The sequence below is a fragment of the Orcinus orca genome, chromosome 10 (genome assembly GCF_937001465.1).
Source record: "Orcinus orca chromosome 10, mOrcOrc1.1, whole genome shotgun sequence".
NCBI classification, from domain to species: Eukaryota; Metazoa; Chordata; class Mammalia; order Artiodactyla; family Delphinidae; genus Orcinus; species Orcinus orca.
Genome location: NC_064568.1, coordinates 100,263,941 through 100,283,354, shown reverse-complemented (window position 1 = coordinate 100,283,354; position 19,414 = coordinate 100,263,941). Strand labels below are relative to the sequence as shown.

The window sequence follows — 19,414 nt, the reverse complement described above, 5'->3', positions numbered from 1 at the left end:
CACTTGTTTATTTTTGCTTTTGTTGCCTTTGCTTTTGGTTTCATAACCAAAAAATCACTGCTAAGACGAATGTCAAGGAGCTCACCCCCTATGTTTTCTTCTACTAGTTTTATGGTGTAAGATGGAGGTGTCGTTTCAACCTTTCCATGTGGCTGTCCACTTTTCCCAGCACCATTTATTATAGAAACTGTCCTTTCCCCACTGTATATTCTTGGCTCCTCTGTCATAAATTAACTGACCATATACATATGAGTTTATTTCTGGGCTCAGTTCCATTGGTCTATGTTTTTATGCCAATACCATACTGTTGTAGCTTAGTAATATAGTTTGAAATCAGGAAGCACCTCCAGCTTTGTTCTTCTTTCTCAAGATTGCTTTGGCTATTTGGGCTCTTTTGTGGTTCCAAACTTCAGTATTGTTTATTTCTGTGAAAAATGCCATTGAAATTTTGATAGGGATTTCACTAAATCTGTAGATTGCTTTGGGTAGTATGAACATGTTAACAATATTAATCCTTCCAATCCATGAGCATGAAATATCTTCCATTTATTTCTTTAATATCTTTCATCAATATATTGTAGTTTTTGGTGTACAAATCTTTCACCTCTATTTCTAGGTATTTTACTCTTTGATGCAATTGTAAACGACATTGTTTTCTTAATTTCTCTTTTCAATCATTCATTGTTAGTGAATAGAAACACAGCAGGTCCTTGTATATTGATTTTGAATCCTGCAAGTTTACTGAATTTATTAGTTGTAAGTTTCTTCGGTGGAGTCTATGATAAACAATATCATAGAAGTAAAACTCTATTTGCAGATGACACTGACTTCTCTTATAGTCAAAAGCTTCACTCATAAATAATACCTCTACGGAGACTGGAAGTGTTCAGATTGAAAGCCTATGTGTGACAGAAACAAAAAAGAGAATTCACAATGTATATTGGAGGCATTTGTGATTCCTCCAGATTTTCATGAAACCTTGGGTTTAATACCACAAATCTACTTCTATCTACATACTCATAATAGGAACCTGGGATGTTTTCACAAACTATATACAACAATGTCCTAAAAAGAAAAAAAAAAAAAAGAAATCCAAAATGAAACATACAGATAAGAGTTATACAGGTTCAAAATGAGACTGCTATACTCTTATTTGCTTTTATTAGCTCATGAATAGTAAAAAGAATCCAATAGAAATAATGGAAACAATCAAATTAGTTCACAGATAATAATAAGAAAACAAAATAGAAAATATTGAATATTAGGCACAATGACTGAAAGAAAAGGTATCATCCTTTATACTAGAATATGGACAAGGTCTTTTGGGAGGGAAATTTGAATATAATAAAATCAACATATACCTAACATACCTTTCTGAACAGAGAAATCTCCAATAGCTACTGAACACCAAAAATGCTAGAAAAAAATTTTAACTGTATTTATTTTTACTTTATTATTTTTTTCTTATTGGAGTATAATTGCTTTACAATGTTGTGTTCGTTAACTGTATTTTTTATTCATGGCCAAGTTCATCGCAAATTAATGAAAACAACTGAAGGCAGATTGGGAAAAAGTGAAATTCTACAGGATAATTTGGCTCTGGAACTGATAACTGTCCTAGGTCCCCATCCCTGTGGCCTGGAAGAACCCCAGTTTTAAGGACCTGTGCCTGCATGGGGGCAGGAATCACGGTCTGGGACTGTGTTAGTCTGCTTGGGCCACTGTAACAAAACACCACAGATGGGGTAGCTTACACAAAAGAAATTTATCTTCTCACAGTTCAGGAGGTAAGAAGTCCAAGATCAAGGTGCTGGAAAATTCCATCCTGTTTAGGCCTCTCTTCCTGGTTTGCCGATGGCCACCTTTTCTGCTGCGACCATATGATCTTTTCTCTGTGTGCACGTGGAGAAAGGGTGCTCTACTGTCTCTTCCTCTTCTTATAAGGACACCCGTGCTATCAGATCAGGGTCCCACCCTTCTGACTCCACTCAACCTTAATTACCTCCTCATAGGCCTTGTCTCCAAATACAGTCGCACTGGTTAGGACTTTAACGTATGAATTTTGGGGGACACAATTCAGCTCACAACAGGGACTGAGCTGGACTGCAGTACAATTGGTGAATCCCCAAAGGGCACCACTCTCAGTGAGGGAACTAGGAAAACACCTAAAGTTTCTCTTCTTTATTCCAAGTAGAGCTGTGAAGGATGAAAAAAATCTCTAAGAATGTCTTATCACAGCCTGACACTGGCATACATTTGAGGAAGAAATTCACACTGCCTGTGAGTAAGTGTCTGTGAGTACACACACACTGAGTGACAGGGTGGGAGTGGAGGGAAACTCAAGGTGAAAACTGACTTCGAAGTGGTCCAGGGTTAGAGGGCCATAAGAAACAAAATGGAGGTCCTAGGAAAAAAACCCAAAAACCAAAAAACACAAAACATACCAAAAATTCCCAAAAAGAAAGTTCAGAGGAATGTAAACTCACAATGAAAATTCACTGATCACATCAGAAAACAAGTCACCATAAACTTGTTTCAGACAAAACAACAAACTATAGATTCAGATTCACAAAAAAGGAGAAAAATACAGAAATCATCATATGCAGAATGCAAAATAAGTACATTTAATATGTTCAAAGAAAAGAAAAAGAGGGAATAATGGAACTACCCCAAATGACCAAGGAAGTTTGAAGAAGAACCAAACAACACTTTTGGAAATGAAAAAAATATACCCATAATTAAAAACTTGATAGGTTAAATAGGTTAAAGACAGTGAGAAAACAGATTTAAACAAATCATCCAGAATTCAACACATAGAGACAATGAGATAGAAAATACGAAATGGAGATAAAGCAATATGGAGAACAGAGTGAGATGGGAACACTTAAGTCTAACTTGATCTCCTAAAGGAGAGAATCCAAAGAATGTAAAGGTACAATATTCAAAGAGGTAAAAGTTGAGAATTTCTCATAATTCATGAAAGTCACTAATTCTCAGATTCAAGAAGCTCAGTGAATCTGAATAGATCAATGAAAAGAAATCCACAGTAGACATGCTGTAGTATAATGACATTTGATTGTAGAATGCGAAAGATAAAGAACTTAAACATAACCTGAAGGAGAAGACAGATTATCTACAAAGGAATACTGATCAGACTGACAAGTGTCATTTCAGTAGCAACACTGGAAGCAAGATGACAGTGGAACAATATCTTTAAATACTGAGAGAAAATAACTGTCTATCTAGAACTGTATACCCAGATAACTTTCAAGGATAATAAGCAAATACTGACTGTAAAAAATAACTGTTTTTGGAGTTAAACTGAGATAAAACTAAAATTCTAGACACTTATTAGTTAAGGGGAAGCAATCACTTTGTTCAGAAGTCTAATATTCAAATAAGAGTAAAGACATAAACTTTAGATTCTGTTAACTATGCAAACTAAATTTCATGGTAAGCACTAAAAAGATAAAAATTGAGTTTTACCTTTCAAACTAGTAGAGGAAAATTGTAAAACAAAACAAAACAAAACCAAAACTCAGTGTGGAAAAAGAAAAGAAAAAAAAACCCAAAGGCAGTGAGGAAACAAAATGGTGGGACAAAAAGCACAGTAAGATGGTACAGCAAATCCCCTACATGTGAACAAGTTCCATTCTGAGAGCGCATTTTTAAGTCCAATTTGTTTGTAAGTCTGACAAAGTTAGCCTAGGTACCCAATTAACACAATCAGCTACACGGTACTGTACTGTAATAGGTTTACAATACTTTTCACACAAATAATACATAAAAAACAAACACAAAAAATAAAGAAAACATTTTTAATCTCACAGTACAGTACCTTGAAAAGTACAGTAGTACAGTACAACAGCTGGGATACCGGGGCTGGCATCGAGTGAACAGGCAAGAAGAGTTACTGACTGGAGGAGGGAGAGGAGGTGGGAGATGGTAGAGCTGAAGGATCGTCAGCAATAGGAGACGGAGGGCAAGCTGCAATTTCACTCATGCCTGACACTGATGGCACAGGTTCTGGTTCCTTGCTGGATTCAATTCTACCTACCCTCCTGTAAAAACGATCCAGTGATGTCCAGGTAGGAGCTCTCTTTTTTTTTGCTGTCACAGATGACACGGTAGCACTGGATCGCATTCTGAATGGCTGCTGCAACCCTTGTGTACCGTTCTGCATTCGGGTCCTGTGCTCAAAAACTAACAGTGCCTCCTCAAATAAAGACAATCCCCTTGTCATTTCCTGTGTTGTGAATCTCTTCTGTTCTTCTTCTTCCTCTTGTCTCTCTTCGTCCTTTCTCTGGGCCTCCAATTCTGTCAGGTCTTTATTAGTAAGCTCCTCGTGTTGCACAGCAAGGTGTTCAATGTATGAAAGACATGTGAACTAGCTTATGTGATTGGACAGGCGAATGCACGTTCGCATCTTTGAAAATTCGCAACTTGAAGGTTCATATGTAGTGGACTTACTGTATAAATAAATCCTAATATATTAGTAATTTCAACAAATGTAAAATGGATTAAAGTCTCCAGTTAAAAGATAATTAGATAGAAAGAAAAAAAAATCCAGTTACAGTTTTTAAGGGGCACATGAAAACATGATATAAAGGTCCAACAGAAGAATAAAGAAATATATACCCTACAAATTATGAACCAGCTGGTGTGGCCTGTATAAATCTCTCTTTTAGAAACAGATTTTAAAGCAATATAAACTGATACAAAAACATTACTAGAAATAGAGGCTGTGACTACAAATATAAGATTCAATTCTAAACTTGGAAGATAATTCTAAACTTGTATGTACCTAATAACAAAGCTTCAAAATATATGAAATAAAAACTGAAAGAATTACAGGGAGAAATCAGAAAATCCACTAGAGTAGGAAATTTTAACACATATCAGAATCTGGAAGATCAAGTAGAAGAAAAAAAGAACAGTAAAACAGATAATTTAACCAACACAATTAACAAGTTTGGTCTAATGAATACCCAACAGTTGGAAAATATGCATACTTTTAAGCACTAACACAACATTTACAAAAACTTAGCATATTTTAGGTAAGATGGCAAATCTCAACAAATTTTAACATCTCAAGTCTTATATGAATCTATCCTTGGACCACAATCCAATAAAAGCAGAAATCAATAATAAGAACAGAACTTAAAAATCTACATGTTAGGGCTTCCCTGGTGGCGCAGTGGTTGGGAGTCCGCCTGCTGATGCAGGGGACACAGGTTCGTGCCCTGGTCCGGGAGGGTCCTGCGTGCTGCGGAGCGGCTGGGCCCGTGGGCCTTGGCTGCTGGGCCTGCGAGTCCGGAGCCTGCGCTCCGCGACGGGAGAGGCTGCGGCGGTGAGACGCCCGCGTACCGCAAATAAAAAAAAAAAAGCAAAAAACTACATGTTAGGAAATGGAAAAAAAAATCCACATATATAAGTCAAAAAAGAAATCATGATGAAAAATAAAAAATACTTAGAATTTAAAAACAAATATTTCTATAGCACTTTAAGTTGACAAACATTATTTCGTTGGATCATTAGAAACTAACCCTGTGAGGCACACAGAATCCATATTCTCTCTGCTTGACAGCACAGCAGTAGAAACGCTGTATGTTATGTAACGACTAAAGCTACTTTTTATATATAAATAAAACACATATCAAAAGTGATTTAAAAACTGGGAAATATAAGTGAAAGTGTTCACTACTAAAAATAGTAAAGGGAAAGAAAAGCAACCCTCTCTTTTAGAAGCTATACTGAACAGCTAAGAAAGTCACAAAGAAAGAATTTAGTATCAATGTTTAAAGCTCAAAAAGTCCATTAAATCATTTTGGTTTAAGAAGTCTCTTAGATCCTCCTGTAGTATATACAAACTCATATGGTAAAGTATTTATTATTCATATGAGATGAACAAACACTGTCAGAAATCTTTGCACAAGTTGAGGAACCATTCCTGCTCACACAAAGTCCTGATCTCCTGGTTCCAGCATCTGTTCAATGGTGCACTGGCAATTAATGGCTCTCCCAAAACTGCCTATGGTACAAAAGGAATTTTCATTTAAGGTTCCCCTCCCTTTTCATGTGTGGGATATTTTGGGAAGTATGTTTTCTTTTTCCATCCACTGAAAGAGAATTAAGAAAATTCCAACATGCCTGAATGTCAGCAAGTGCTCTTTTTCGTCCAGGTACCGGAGGATGATGGATGAACCTGTCAAGCCTACAGTAGCGGACAGAGGGAGTTGGCAGAAGTTCAGTGTTACTGAAAGAAATCTCAAATACTTATTTCATCTCCTCTATTAACTTTAATCACATTTTCAACATGCAGCCAAGAATGAAGCTTTGACAGCAAGCCATAAATTTACACAAGCAAGCATTGTCACTTTTCTGCAGTAGCAACACTGAGATAACACAAGAGTTGAGTATTTTCTTTCTTGTGCCTTTCTTTACTGAAGAGCAATAAAAAAAAAAAAGACCTGAAAGATTTATCCATACCTCAAATTCATTTGCCATAAATCTCTTGAAATTATTGCATTTAATTCTGCTTGGTTTATGGCAAATAAAAAATCAACTTAGTTCCTCAATTAGATTGGTAAATGCAGATTTTTAAAGATCACAGTGATGACAGAACTGGTACATGTTTCATCTTAATACACCTGCTGATGAGAACAGACATTAAACACTAAAAAGGATTTACATTTAACATGGATCATTTGCCATGTGGGCAAATACTTCTGGTGTACTCAGAGCCAGAATCTTTATATGGTTCCAGAGGGACGCCTTGGCAGATTTTGCTGATTACTCATTAAACAGCTGAAACATGTATAGACATTATTTATCTTACAAAGCTTACCCACAGCAAAACACACGTAAAAAAGAGGTAAATCTATGGGCAAGATTATGGTTCTTGGAAAGGTTAAAAGTCAACTCTATTTTTGGTAAGCTTTTCCTTGTGAGCACATTTTAAAAGCTGAAAATATGAAGTGCTGGAAGGCCACAAACTTAACAAGCATGTCTTGTCATCCAGTGAAACACGGCACTACGCTGCCATGCAAAATCTGCAACTTCTCCTAACAGGCCAATTCAGAGACCAACGTGGCTCTCTTTGAAGAGCAGAGACAAAGTTTTGACTCTCTTCAATGTGGTCTCTGCTCCCAGGACAGTTGTTTCTCAGTACATTACTCATGGAATAACACTGTACACACTCTTCCAAGAGCCAGGGAGGCTCTGACAGGCAGCCACCATATCGGCCTTCTGAGCCACAATAATAAAGTAACATTAACCCTGCATAAGAATGAATTAAATTACTTTTCTAAGAAGTCTGTATTTACAGTTCTCCGAGATAATCAATGGAAACTAAGACCAATCCTCATTAACAAAGAGCGTGTTTATACCATTTTCCTCCTACTTCTCCCCATTTAGAGATACAGGCAGATACAGGAAATTAAAACTGGGAAGATGTGGCATTCTTCTTCTAGGAAACAGCTAAGACTCCGGTAGCAGTTTCTTTTTTCTGCAGAAGAGTGACACTGAATACACTGCTCAACTTGAGGCAGAGGCTGAGCGGTTTCTGAGGGGAGGCAGTATTTTCTCATCAGTCTGTCACTGTTATGGCTCAAGTTCTCCAAAGGCTGGGTATTTTGCCAGGCCCCTCTCCATCTCGGCGTATTGTTCTTTCAGCCTCTCCATGGCTGTTCTGTGCTCTTCGTCCACTTCAGCCTGTTTGCTGTGTTGTTCTTTCATGAAATCCTCCCACTGCATTATATGCTGTTTCTCACTAGCTATTAAATGGTCATTACGCATCTGAGAAAAGAAAATTTGAAAGTCATGGGACGTTTTGCAGACAATTAGTTTTCTATGCAGAGAGACAAATATTTTGATATTTGCTCACTACAGTGTAACAATCGGCTTATAAGTCACAGTGACAGAACTGCTTTATAGTTTTAATGTCCAACAAGAACATGACATATTAGAAACATCTAAGGCTTCTCTTACTATGCCCGAACATGGGCATGCACATTTCTGAAATTTCAAAAATGTCTAGTATTTTAAATGACAGAATCAAACGTAATCCAGGTAAATTTTCATACCTCTATTTCTCCACAAATTCCATTTAATCACATATAATTTAAAAATTAAGTTTAAAGAATACATGCCAAAAGAATTGTTATTTTAAGAAATTAAAATGCATGTCTCACATAAATATTTTTGGCCACATTAAAAGAATCACAGATTATTAATCACTGGAAGACAACTCAAGAACTCTCTCTTGGTTCAGTTCCAAAACTTAAAGCAAATAAAAGGCAAAAGCATCTGTGTCAAATATCTAAGTTCATCTTGAGATGTCCCTTAGTATTTCTATATGAGGACAAATTTTTTCTTTTGAGTAACACAACAATAAAGATGAAACAATATATAAATTAAAAGGCATAAATTTAATATAATTTATTATCTTTGAATAGGTATTGGGTTGGCCAAAAAGTTCGTTCGGATTTTCCCGTAACATCTTACAGAAAAACCTGAACGAAACTTTTGGTCAACTCACAAAGAGCTAAATACAAAAAGACAGTATAAAAAAAACTTTCTATCTCTGCCTCAGTATTCTACGTATGTGTCTAGAAGTTTTGCCACAGACTAAGTCCTGTTTAAAAAACAAGCACTGTGACAGGTGCAAACCATCAAAACCTACAAAGCACCAAAAGGCTTACTAATCCCAGAGCTCTAATGAAAGCAGGAGGACACCTGGTTACTCAGAATACTGGTAACTCAGATGCTGAGAGAGCTATCAGGAAAAAGATGGAAGCCGTGTTTTCCCGCCACCCATAATGCCGCCCATTATCTTCTCTCTCATCTGGGCCATGATGAGAAGAAGCAAGGTGGAGAAGCCATGGTGCTCTAAGTATCTAGGAAAGGTGTATTTCTGCTAGTTGTTTTGTATATCTTATCTACTTCTGAGGTTACAGGATTCTCATTTTACAGATGAAGAATTAAGGCTTAAGAACACTAAGGTTACTTCTCCATGGTCACTGAGCTACTACATTGTAGACTCAAACTTAGGACTTGCTGACACCCAAACCTATGGCTTTTCTATCACGAAGTGCAAATCAGATCTTTCCAAGGAAGTTTTACATAGATGGCTAAAGGTCTTCTGCAAGACAAAAAAAAAAAAAAAAAAAACTACTGCAAGAGTTTTTTCTGCCAATCTGATCTAAAGTTCCTCAGCACCAAGGCGAGAGGTTAGAAGTGAATCTGAAGTTTCAGTTATAGTGAAACATTCCCCTAAGATATGTCCCGCAGACCCATGTGATCTGAGCAGGCAGTACAGTGGTGGGGAGAGAGGGTTAGGATGGGGTTTGCTGATCCAGTAAGTTTGGGAAACAGGTTAAACAAAATTCAAAACATTTCTTCTTAACCTTTCGGCCTCATGGACGGTAATTCTTCAAAAGATGAATAAAACATGAAGAGTTCATTAAATTCTTTTCATGGAACTTTTACAAAACTATTTATTTTAAGAGAAAAGTCATAGAGAAGAAAAATGCAAATAAATTTCATCAAAATGATGCCTTGCTTTGGCTGAAAATTAATTTCTAATAAGTACAGAGGATACTAACCCTGCATGCTCAGAAGTTGTTTAACAGATTAGTCTTCTCTTTTTAATTGAAGCACTGTCATTAGCTTGGCTGACCCTGTGATCTGTGCCATGAGGCAACAGCCCAGGTTCGACTTCCCACCAGGCAGCATGTTGCCATACAGCTCAACAGAGAAAAATGAAGATTTGGGAAGTGGATAAACCTGGCTTCAAATTCTGGTTCACCTGTTACCAGTTGCATGACTCTGGCCACGTTAAATTTTAATTTTAAAATGAGGAAAAGAATATTTACATTCATAAATAAATCTGTATCATGTCAAGTTCCTAGCTCAGTGTCTACAGTGCTTAATAGAAGGTAAGCATTATTATACAGATATGAGCAATGCATTAGAAGGCAGATCAAACCACTTTTAATCCTCTTCAATTTAGGGTTTTAAATCTTTAATTTTAATAATCTGATTTTAGCAACAGATTTTTATAATTCAAACAATACAAGGCAACTCGAATAAAAGTAATAGTTCTCGCCTCCCAATCCCATACTCAACTCAATCTTCCCGTGATTCCACCATTTACCATTTGGCTGTAAGACAAGACTTTAATTAAGACATTGCCAAAGACCAGTTTCTCTATTTTGTAGCTTCAGAATACTATTACCAAAGACATATACATCCAAGTAGCTTTTTCATATGACACATATCACTGCTTGGCCTCCTAGTCCAGGTGAAAAGAAGGTGAAGACTGACAATTCCCTAACCGAGTTGAAAATCTAGTCTTGCTTTCATATCAAGGAGTTTTGCAGACTTGTGGTTGCCAAGGGGGAAGGGGGTTAGGGGAAGGAATGATTGGGAGTGTGGGATTAGCAGATGCAAACGCGCGCGCGCGCGCGTGTGTGTGTGTGTGTGTGTGTATGTTGGATAAACACCAAGGTCCTGTGTAGCACAGGGAACTATATTCAATATGCTGTGAAACCACAGTGGAAAAGAATAGGAAAAAGAATATATATATATGTATATGTATAACTGAATCACTTTGCTTAGGCAGAAATTAAACACAACATTGTAAATCAACTATACCTCAAGAAAATTTTTTAAAAGAGGTCTGGAAGCCACTCTACTTTATCTATCCTTTCTCAGTCTCCCACCTTTAATAACAATAACTGCTTTGAAATCTTGCATTCTCCACAATTAGTAAGGGAAAAAAGGGAGGGGTAGCTTGTATATTCCTGTACTGACAACACTGTAATCTTTACCTATAAACAAAAGTCAGCTACCAGAAAATAACATCTACCTGAAACTTAGTTGAAAACTTTATGGTAAGAACTTTAAGCGGTCAAAAAAAAAAAAAAAACGCACACACGTGCACGCGCACGCGCACACACACACACACACACCAGCCCAAAATAACATAACACAAAGTCCATTTAAAAATACTGCAGTATTCATGAAAAACTCTTCTGATTCTGAATTTATTTGCCCTACCTTACACACAATTCTAACCAGGTTAGTTAACTGTTTTCCAAAGCTATACCATATTAAAAGTCAAATTAAAGAAAATGCTGATAAATGAGATAGAAAGAAATGATAGGCATCAGCCTTACAAAAAAGAAGACAGATACAGAAACTTAGAAACAGACAGTATCTGAGGGCATCTGAAATAGAGAAACACGTTTTTCTCTCTAATTCCCTGAGGACATCACCATTTTCACCACAGCATAAAATTTTACATTCTCAGTAATTCCTAATTCATAAAGAAAATTAACCTGTAACATTTAATAAACTTTTTATAAAAACCAGAAAAGTGTGGAATATATTTTTAAAGATTTCCATCCAAAATAGTTAAAGTGATAAAAGTACTATGCTTCAAGATGATAAAAATCTCAGCTTTGTGGTTGACCTGGCTATATGGAATGATTTGTGTTCTAAGACTTCTAGACACGTGAGGTTTCATTGTATATAACAGCAGAAAAATCCCGAGTTAGCTATATCTCACATATCATCACCCAGGAGCAAGTTAAAAACTATTTAAGCCAACAGGAGTGAAGGTTACCTCAGAGCATATCTATTCAAAATGTCAGGAAATACAGTCTGGGCAGCGGTAACCTCACCAGAACAGAACAACAAGGAGCTGAACTGCTCCTTGATCTGAAGCAGCAAAGGCGCCACCTCCTCGAGAACCAAGCCCGTCCTAAGGGCAGCGCGCCTCCAGTTCACGCAGAGCAAGTTATAAACGCCAAAGATTTAGCCTAACATGCCAATGAGTCTGTTTACAACTAAAAAGAACTCTCAGAAATAAGGAACAGTCTTTTATAAACAGTGAGCTAACCGCAGACCGTCATCGCCTGTGCACAGTAATTCGGCTTTCACGTTCAATATAGGGGGCTCTACGTCAGATTTAGTCTGAAAGGATTCCTCTACAGTTGAAATGCGTTTGAAAAATAACGATCATATCTAACTATCGTTATGTGCAACAGATTCACACAAGACTAACAGAAGGAACACAACATAATAATGGAACTACTTACCATTTAAAGCTTAAAATTACCTGTAATAGGTAATTACGGTTAGCAGTTAAATTTCTAGCAGCTACCAAAAGAGTACATACTAAATTATATGTTTAAAACTTGATATTCATGGTGGTGGCAGTAATTAGGGTCTCTGGTGAGCAATTTGCAAAAATCTATCAAAATAGAAAGTATAAACACTTAAGGCTCAGTAATTCCTCATATTAGCATTTTCCCTTAATTTTTATTAAAGAAGTATCACAGATCTTAGAAACAAATTCAAATACAAGAATATAAAGGGACAGTTCCCCCCCCAACATACACATACAAATCCTGTCCCTTGTTTCCTTTTTCCTAGTATTATTACTAGTTTGATGGGTACACTTACGCTTTTTCCTTTGTTCATACAAACCTATTTACTTAATTACAACAAAATGTAGTCATACGACACATGATGGTCTGCAGCTTTCTTTTTTCAATAACGATACAATATGTACTAATGGCATACCAACAGCACGAGGGTGGGAGAGCTCTGCCCTGGGTGCAAGCAACAAGGGGGTGCACTGTCTGAACAGAATTTAAACCGATGACACACACAACTGAAAGACTGGTTTTTATTACCACCAGGTGCTGGCAATATACTGAGTAATGTCAGTGATAAAATACTCTTAACCCCCAAATCCTTCTTTGGTCTGAGTTCTAAACGATTATTGAGGTTACTGTTGAAGTTTAGTAATACATAAGTTTCAAATTAACACATTTTCATTGTTTATCCTTTAATAAACCTTGAAGTTAATTTAAAGGACTTCCAGTTACAGAGCGAGTCCTGAACAAAGTGAGTCAGCTACACACGTTCATTTCCAAAAGTAAATTCCTAACAGTTCAGAATCATGTCAGCTTTCTTTAGATGCTCAGCCCCTCTAATCCCTGAATTACTAAATGTCCTTGCATTTAAAAAATGATCCAGCACTTCCCCAGTGGCACAGTGATTAAGAGTCCGCCTGCCAATGCAGACGACACTGGTTCAATCCCTGGTCTGGGAAGATCCCACATGCCAAGGAGCAACTAAGCCCGCGAGCCACAACTACTGAGCCCATGCGCCGCAACTACTGAAGCCAGCGCGCCTAGAGCTTGGCTCCACAACAAGAGGAGCGACCACAATGAGAAGCCCATGCACTGCAATGAAGAGTAGCCCCCGCTCACCACAACTAGAGAAAGCCCACACGCAGCAATGAAGACACGACACAGTCAAAAAATAAAACTAAAAAAAATAAAAAATGATCCAGCACAGCAACTGCAGAAATAAAACCTGAATTAGTTCAAATCTATCATTCTACATTACTTTTTTTTTTACTTAAATTTGTATGTTTCACTCTGTAGTTAAAATTTTTACACTGTGGACACTGGGAGTCACTAAAATGGTTTCCAAAGAAATAAAGATAGTATTACAGTTTCTAGAATTCATTGTGAAATGTGACTTTTATGAATCTCTTCCAGACTTACTATGTTTAATACTTCCCCAAATGACATATCTGTGTATTTTATCACAATAAAAATAATTCAAATCAAGTTTCAGAGGGTTCTTCCTAAATGAAATCAATTGCATACTCAAAGGAGTGGATACATTTGTTTTCCCAAGATAAAAAAGAAAATGCCAACTTTAAAAGCAAATAAAGAGAAAGTTTATTAATGAGCTATAGCTGTGTACCAAAAATAATTAGCTGTAATGGTTTTTGTCTCTTTCTACAACAGAAAGAAACAGTAGTAATAACCCAGCTTACTTATGTCCCATTGGAGATACATTTGAAGAAAAGTCAATCCTGAAGGCAAACTGTGTCTAGGACCAGGTCTATAAATCAACTCATGGATACATAATAAAAACACATTTTTGCACGCATTAGTCCAAGTCGGTAATTCTCAGTGGGGGGTGATTTTGAGGCTCCTGTCCCCCAGGTTTTTGGTTATCACAACACAGGTTGGGGGTGGTGATACTGGCATCTAGTGGGTAGGGGCCAAGGATGCTGCTAAACATCCTACAACATGCAGGAAAGACTCCACAACGAAGATTTATCTGCTCCAAAACGCCAACACGCAGAGGTTGAAAAACCCTGGTCTAAGGGAAAACTCTGAATAAAGCAACTAAAGTCTAAAAGGTTCTTTGGAACATGTCAGCAATACATGTGCCTTTAATTTTACATATGCCTTACAAGGATAAATGAAAAAGTATTTACATCAATAAGAAGTACCAGAATAACAACTGCCAGTAATTATTTAAAATATTTGGAGTATTATGTACAGTCATCCCGTGGTACCCATGGGGTTTTGGTTCCAGGACTGTGCCCCGCCCCCCACTATGGATGTCAAAATCCACGGATGCTCAAGTCCCTTATAAAATGGTGTAGTATTTGCATATAACCTGTAAATCCTCCCATATACTTTAAATCATCTCTAGATTACTTATAATACCTAATACATATAAATGCTATATAAATACAGTGTAACTGCTTTGGAAACAGCTGCCAGCATGTGGCAAATTCAAGTTTTCCTTTTTGGAACTTCCTGGAATTTAAAAAATATACATTTTAAATATTTTGGTTGAATCCACGGATGCAGAACCAGCGGATGCAGAGGGCCGACTGTACTGATCCATTACCCTACACTTTCAAACTCTATCAAGAAAAAATGTATAAACCATGCTATCTCACTGCTCTCATAAAAAAAAATCATACAGAGGGAAAACTAAATTTAATAAATATTTGTGGACAAGATGAATCAAAGGATTTATGTTTACTTTATTATTATCTCTAGTCTGGATGAAGAGAACTTCAATAGTTGATGCCTGTGCATGAACCTAAGTTTAAACCAGTGACAGATATTAATCAGCTCATCATCTGCCTTTGACAGCTTATTTAAGTCAGTGAATTTTATAAGCCAATTGTATTTTCATTTCACTACTCTTACTGCTAGTGCCCAATATGCAGCTTGTATTAGTTACCAGTTTTTAAGACATATGTCAAATAACTGGGGAATGTGCATTTATTGTCCTTCTGAATGTACTTTTAGATATCAATTGTGGGAAGTATGATTTGGATGAATGACGTTTATCATAACTTACTTCCCACAGAATTCCACAAATTGTCTTGACATAAAAGAATGATTAATGGCAATAGTCTATTGTATTCCATTACTACTCCCATCTTTCTTTGTTCTGAGAGCCATTCAAATATACAAAATGTAGCCAACAGAATAACCGAGGCAACAACCAACAGTAGATTGTAAACGGCAGCTAGAGGTCAATTTTGCTTTGTGCACATTTGCTAGATGAGAAACTGGCTTTGCCTCTCTGTCATATGTATGTCGTCTGTCATATGTATGTCGTCTGTCATATGTACGTCGTCTGAAGCCTCCGCCACACCAAGTTTTGGCGAAATCAGATATGGCACTTCAGAAAAAAAGAAAGACCTTAAGGATCCCTATTTCCAATGTTCCGCTAACTAGACATGCACTAATAAAAGAAATAAAGACTACATTTCAATATATTCTAAAATACTGATTTTTAATGTGTATTCCATTAAAAAAAAAGTTCAATAACATTCTCTGAGATAGTACCTGGAAAAAATATATTTAAGACCAAAATACACCAAGGGCTTTATTATTTCTTAAGGCCATTTGTTTTTAAACCAAGGGACAGTATCTTTCAATTTAGAAAATCAAGTGCTTCACCAACCCTACAGACCACAGCAGGGCTCTTATCCAGAGTGATTGCCTGCATCTTAAACAAACGATCGAGGTGGTAGGGGAAAAAAAGCCACCTGACAATTGGAAAGTAAAGCTATTTCACATAAATTATATAACACAATATATCAAGTAAGTAGAACATCAATCTATCAGGTAAGTAGAACAAGTATTTGCTTTGAAGCTCAAGGACTTGTCCAAGGGCACACAGTTAGCTAATAAAGGCAAGTACCAGAAATAGAAGACACCAGGTATTTTTTACCCAATCTGGTAATTTTCCTACTTACATACAGTTAATACACCAAACATGAAAAAAGTTCAAAGTGACAAGAGGAACCATCTATCCCAATTATAATTTAATGTTAGGTTAGTTCTGCTTAAGAATGACAGGGATTGCCATTTTATCAGAATCATAACTGCCCTGAGAATGTCTTAGAAATAAAGACCAATATCATGTGAGTGCATATTCACGTAAAAAACACCCCTTTTTCATTTTTATTTTGAAAGCCAAGAGAACTGCGTAAGTTACAGCCAGTAACAGCCAGCACAGCCAGTGTTCTATCAGAAAAAGTCTTTCTGATTCTCAAACACAGGAATGTTCCTGGTGCTTCCACAACAAATTGCTTAACGTTGAATGCTTGATTCTCTACATTCTTCTCTGGAAACATCCATCTAGACAGTCTACCTACCAGCTCCGTGAGACCACCGACTTCTCCCATCTTTTGCCTTTGCTTCCACTATATCCTTTATCCTACAGTATCTTTCTTCCCATCTTCTATCACTCGAATTCCTACTCACTGATCAAGGTTGGGCTCGGATGTCACTATCTTCCTAGTAAATTACAGTTTTTGCCAAGATCGTGCAAAGTTCTTTGTAACTATCACAGCCCTTACTTTATCCTACATTATATTCGCGTTAGTGGTTTGGGACTCCTAGACTTTTAGCTCCTACATGTATGAGCTGCCTTAAACTTAAATTAAAATCTTTCACCCTCAGTGGCACCTAGCCAAGTAGAGACTAAAAAAAAATCTGCTGTCCAGCTGGGCATGGCACACTGAAGCCCCCACGGCTGTCCCCACCGTGCTCTCCGGACACTGTGCAAGCACTGCACCCCGACACCAACTTCCCTGCCCACGGCTCTGCCCTGCCATGTTATCAGTGGTCTCGCAACAGCCCTGTTTCCCAACCTGGCCCGCTGGGATCCTGTTCCTCTCGGGCAGCCTTCCCACCTGGCTTAACTGTCTTTTCAGTAAGGCTTGATCCATCAGATTGTTGAGTTTTTAAATTTATATCAACATTAAGAGTTGAGCAAAGGGTGGAGAAATTTAAACTTGGGCAAGGTCCGTGTTTCTTTTTTACAGTGCCAGATCGGTACCATTATTATGGATAAACCACACATTAAGGACAAATGGAGATAGTAACACTTGCTGATATAAACACACAAAAAGGCATATTTTCAGAGTGACTCACCATTTCTTAACAAGTGTATCCCCACTAGTTTAGAACAATAAAGTTATAAAAATATTTCATGAAAACTGTAAGTTAAAACACCAAATTATTACAGGAACTTAAATTCTTGTGCTGTTTTTCCACATCTGAATTTAGTTAAGATATAATTCAAATAAGCAAAGCACTACCCAGCAAGTGATTCACACACTCTTATGACTATTCATTAAAGAACCCATCCACAGGCATGAATGCCTCCTTTTCTAGAAGAAATATACATGATATACTCAAGGCCTCAGGCCTGAAGATTTATATTTCCAACCTGGTGGTATTTTTTGTTCCATGTAACAGTCCTATTCTTTCTCCTCTAAGAGACAAATACCACTTTCAGGGAAAAGTTGAAAAGGAGAAAAAAAGGTCTGCAATTTGAATTATAAAAATACAGATCGTGCAATTATGTGACCATACCTCCTCAACACACCTTCAATGAATTAGCCATTTTTTAATCTTTTAAAATCACTGCACAAGAGAAAACAAATTCAGAGAATTTTTTAAAATCAAAAGCAACTGCTAATAATATGATAATAAAAGCCCTGGAGTTACAGCCTCCATTACCCAAATGGTCCACTTTTACCTTGTTTCGCTCCTGTTCCCTCTGTTGGAGCCTACAGACCGAGTCCGTAGCTGCTTGCACTGAAATAAAACAGAGTGGGTTTTCAATCAGCAGCCCTTGTTCAAGGAGAAACTTACCTGGATTAAAACAAAAACAAAAACAAAAACAAAAAACAACACTTGGACTGTTTTAGATCTCAAGAAACTATGCAAAAAAAGCTGGTATTATTTTGGTCATGGTAGGGTGGCTAAAAGGGGAAAAAAAAGTATTCAGGATGTCATAATGAGAACCACTATCATTTGTGAGCTTTGAGCTGCAAGCCAAGGGCATTCAGTACTAATTCCAATGACAAGTTGTCATCAATGACCTCAGAATTCTCTAAAAAGATATAAAACACCTGATAAATGTATCATTCCATTCTGATGGATGTAGACTTTACAGAGTCTCTCTGATTCATTAACTTCCCCTGCCCCTTCCTCACTGGTACCCCTGCTCTCTTGCAGGCAGGACTTGATACCCAGAATGCTTCGACGACTTTCTACTATTCTTCTCACCTCTTCTAATTCATCCTGGCTGCCACTGCCAGATTCAGGTTTCTCTGGGCTGCTTTCTTTTAAGTCATTTCCCTTTTGTAATGACTTAAAATTGCTAGTAATAATTATTGTAGTTATTTGCTGAGTATTACTATGTGCCAAGAAGTGTGCTAAGTACTTTCCATGTATTACTCCTCTTAATTCCACTTTCCTACTAAGTGAGTGTCACTATCCCATTTTACAGATTTTTGTCATCTGTAAAAAACTGAGGCACAAACGCAGTGACACGTCACTCAAGGAGGTAATATGACTAACAGGCACAGAAAGCAGGACTTAAAATCAGACCCCTGACCCTAAGACTCGGCTCTTGCCTTCAGGGCTCTACCTCTCTTATAATCTCAACAATGAAACTGGTTTTAATCCATCAGTTGTTCAAGCCTCTTCCTTTACCGGATCCATTTTATTTCTGTACACAAACGTTTTCACTTACTTCGCTGGTTGGTGTGTGGGCTACGAGTCAGCCTTCCTCAGTCAAACCTTGAGTTGAACTTTAGTTACGCGTGTGACTGCCCTTGGGCTTGTGTGCTCGCTCGTTCATGCAGCCGTCTGTCAGGTATTTACTGAGTGTTTGCTATGTGCCAGGTGCTACTGCTGCTGCTCCTAATCTCTCAGAACCTTAGTTCCTCATTTGTAAAATGAATGTAACAACTAATAAGAGGGCTTCAGAATGGACATGAGAAAAGGATGAGATAATGCAGTACGTAGTATGCTTAAAAATAATTGAAAGATTAATAATAAAAGCCACTCAGAGCAGTTCTTCACACATGGTAAGCAGTCAAGAAATGTGACTGTTGCTATTATTCTATGCACTGTCCTCTCCCTACTGAAAGTGCTTTCCTTATTCCTTTCCTCTAATTAAAATGTTTCCATGTTTCAAAAGCCCAGTTCAAGGTTTAGTGCCTTCATAAAGCCCTCCAGTTGAATCCTTTCCCTATAAGGATTTT

The 19,414-nt window shown here is 37.3% G+C and overlaps 1 protein-coding gene across 2 annotated transcripts in view; it reads right to left on the bottom strand.

The window, feature by feature from the left end:
• BLOC1S5 (biogenesis of lysosomal organelles complex 1 subunit 5) overlaps nucleotides 1–19,414 on the bottom strand; it is a 77,533-nt gene that overhangs the window by 31,757 nt on the left and 26,362 nt on the right. The window contains exons 4-5 of one of the 2 annotated variants that reach the window (XM_004281085.3): nucleotides 17,899–17,957; nucleotides 6,277–7,797 (exon numbers count right to left, since the gene is read on the bottom strand). In XM_004281085.3, coding sequence (XP_004281133.2) covers nucleotides 7,603–7,797; nucleotides 17,899–17,957 — 254 coding nt within the window. In that variant the 3' untranslated portion in view covers nucleotides 6,277–7,602. Of the gene's footprint in view, nucleotides 1–6,276; nucleotides 7,798–17,898; nucleotides 17,958–19,414 lie in introns of those variants that run through there. The other variant, XM_049715635.1, reaches the window with a different exon arrangement.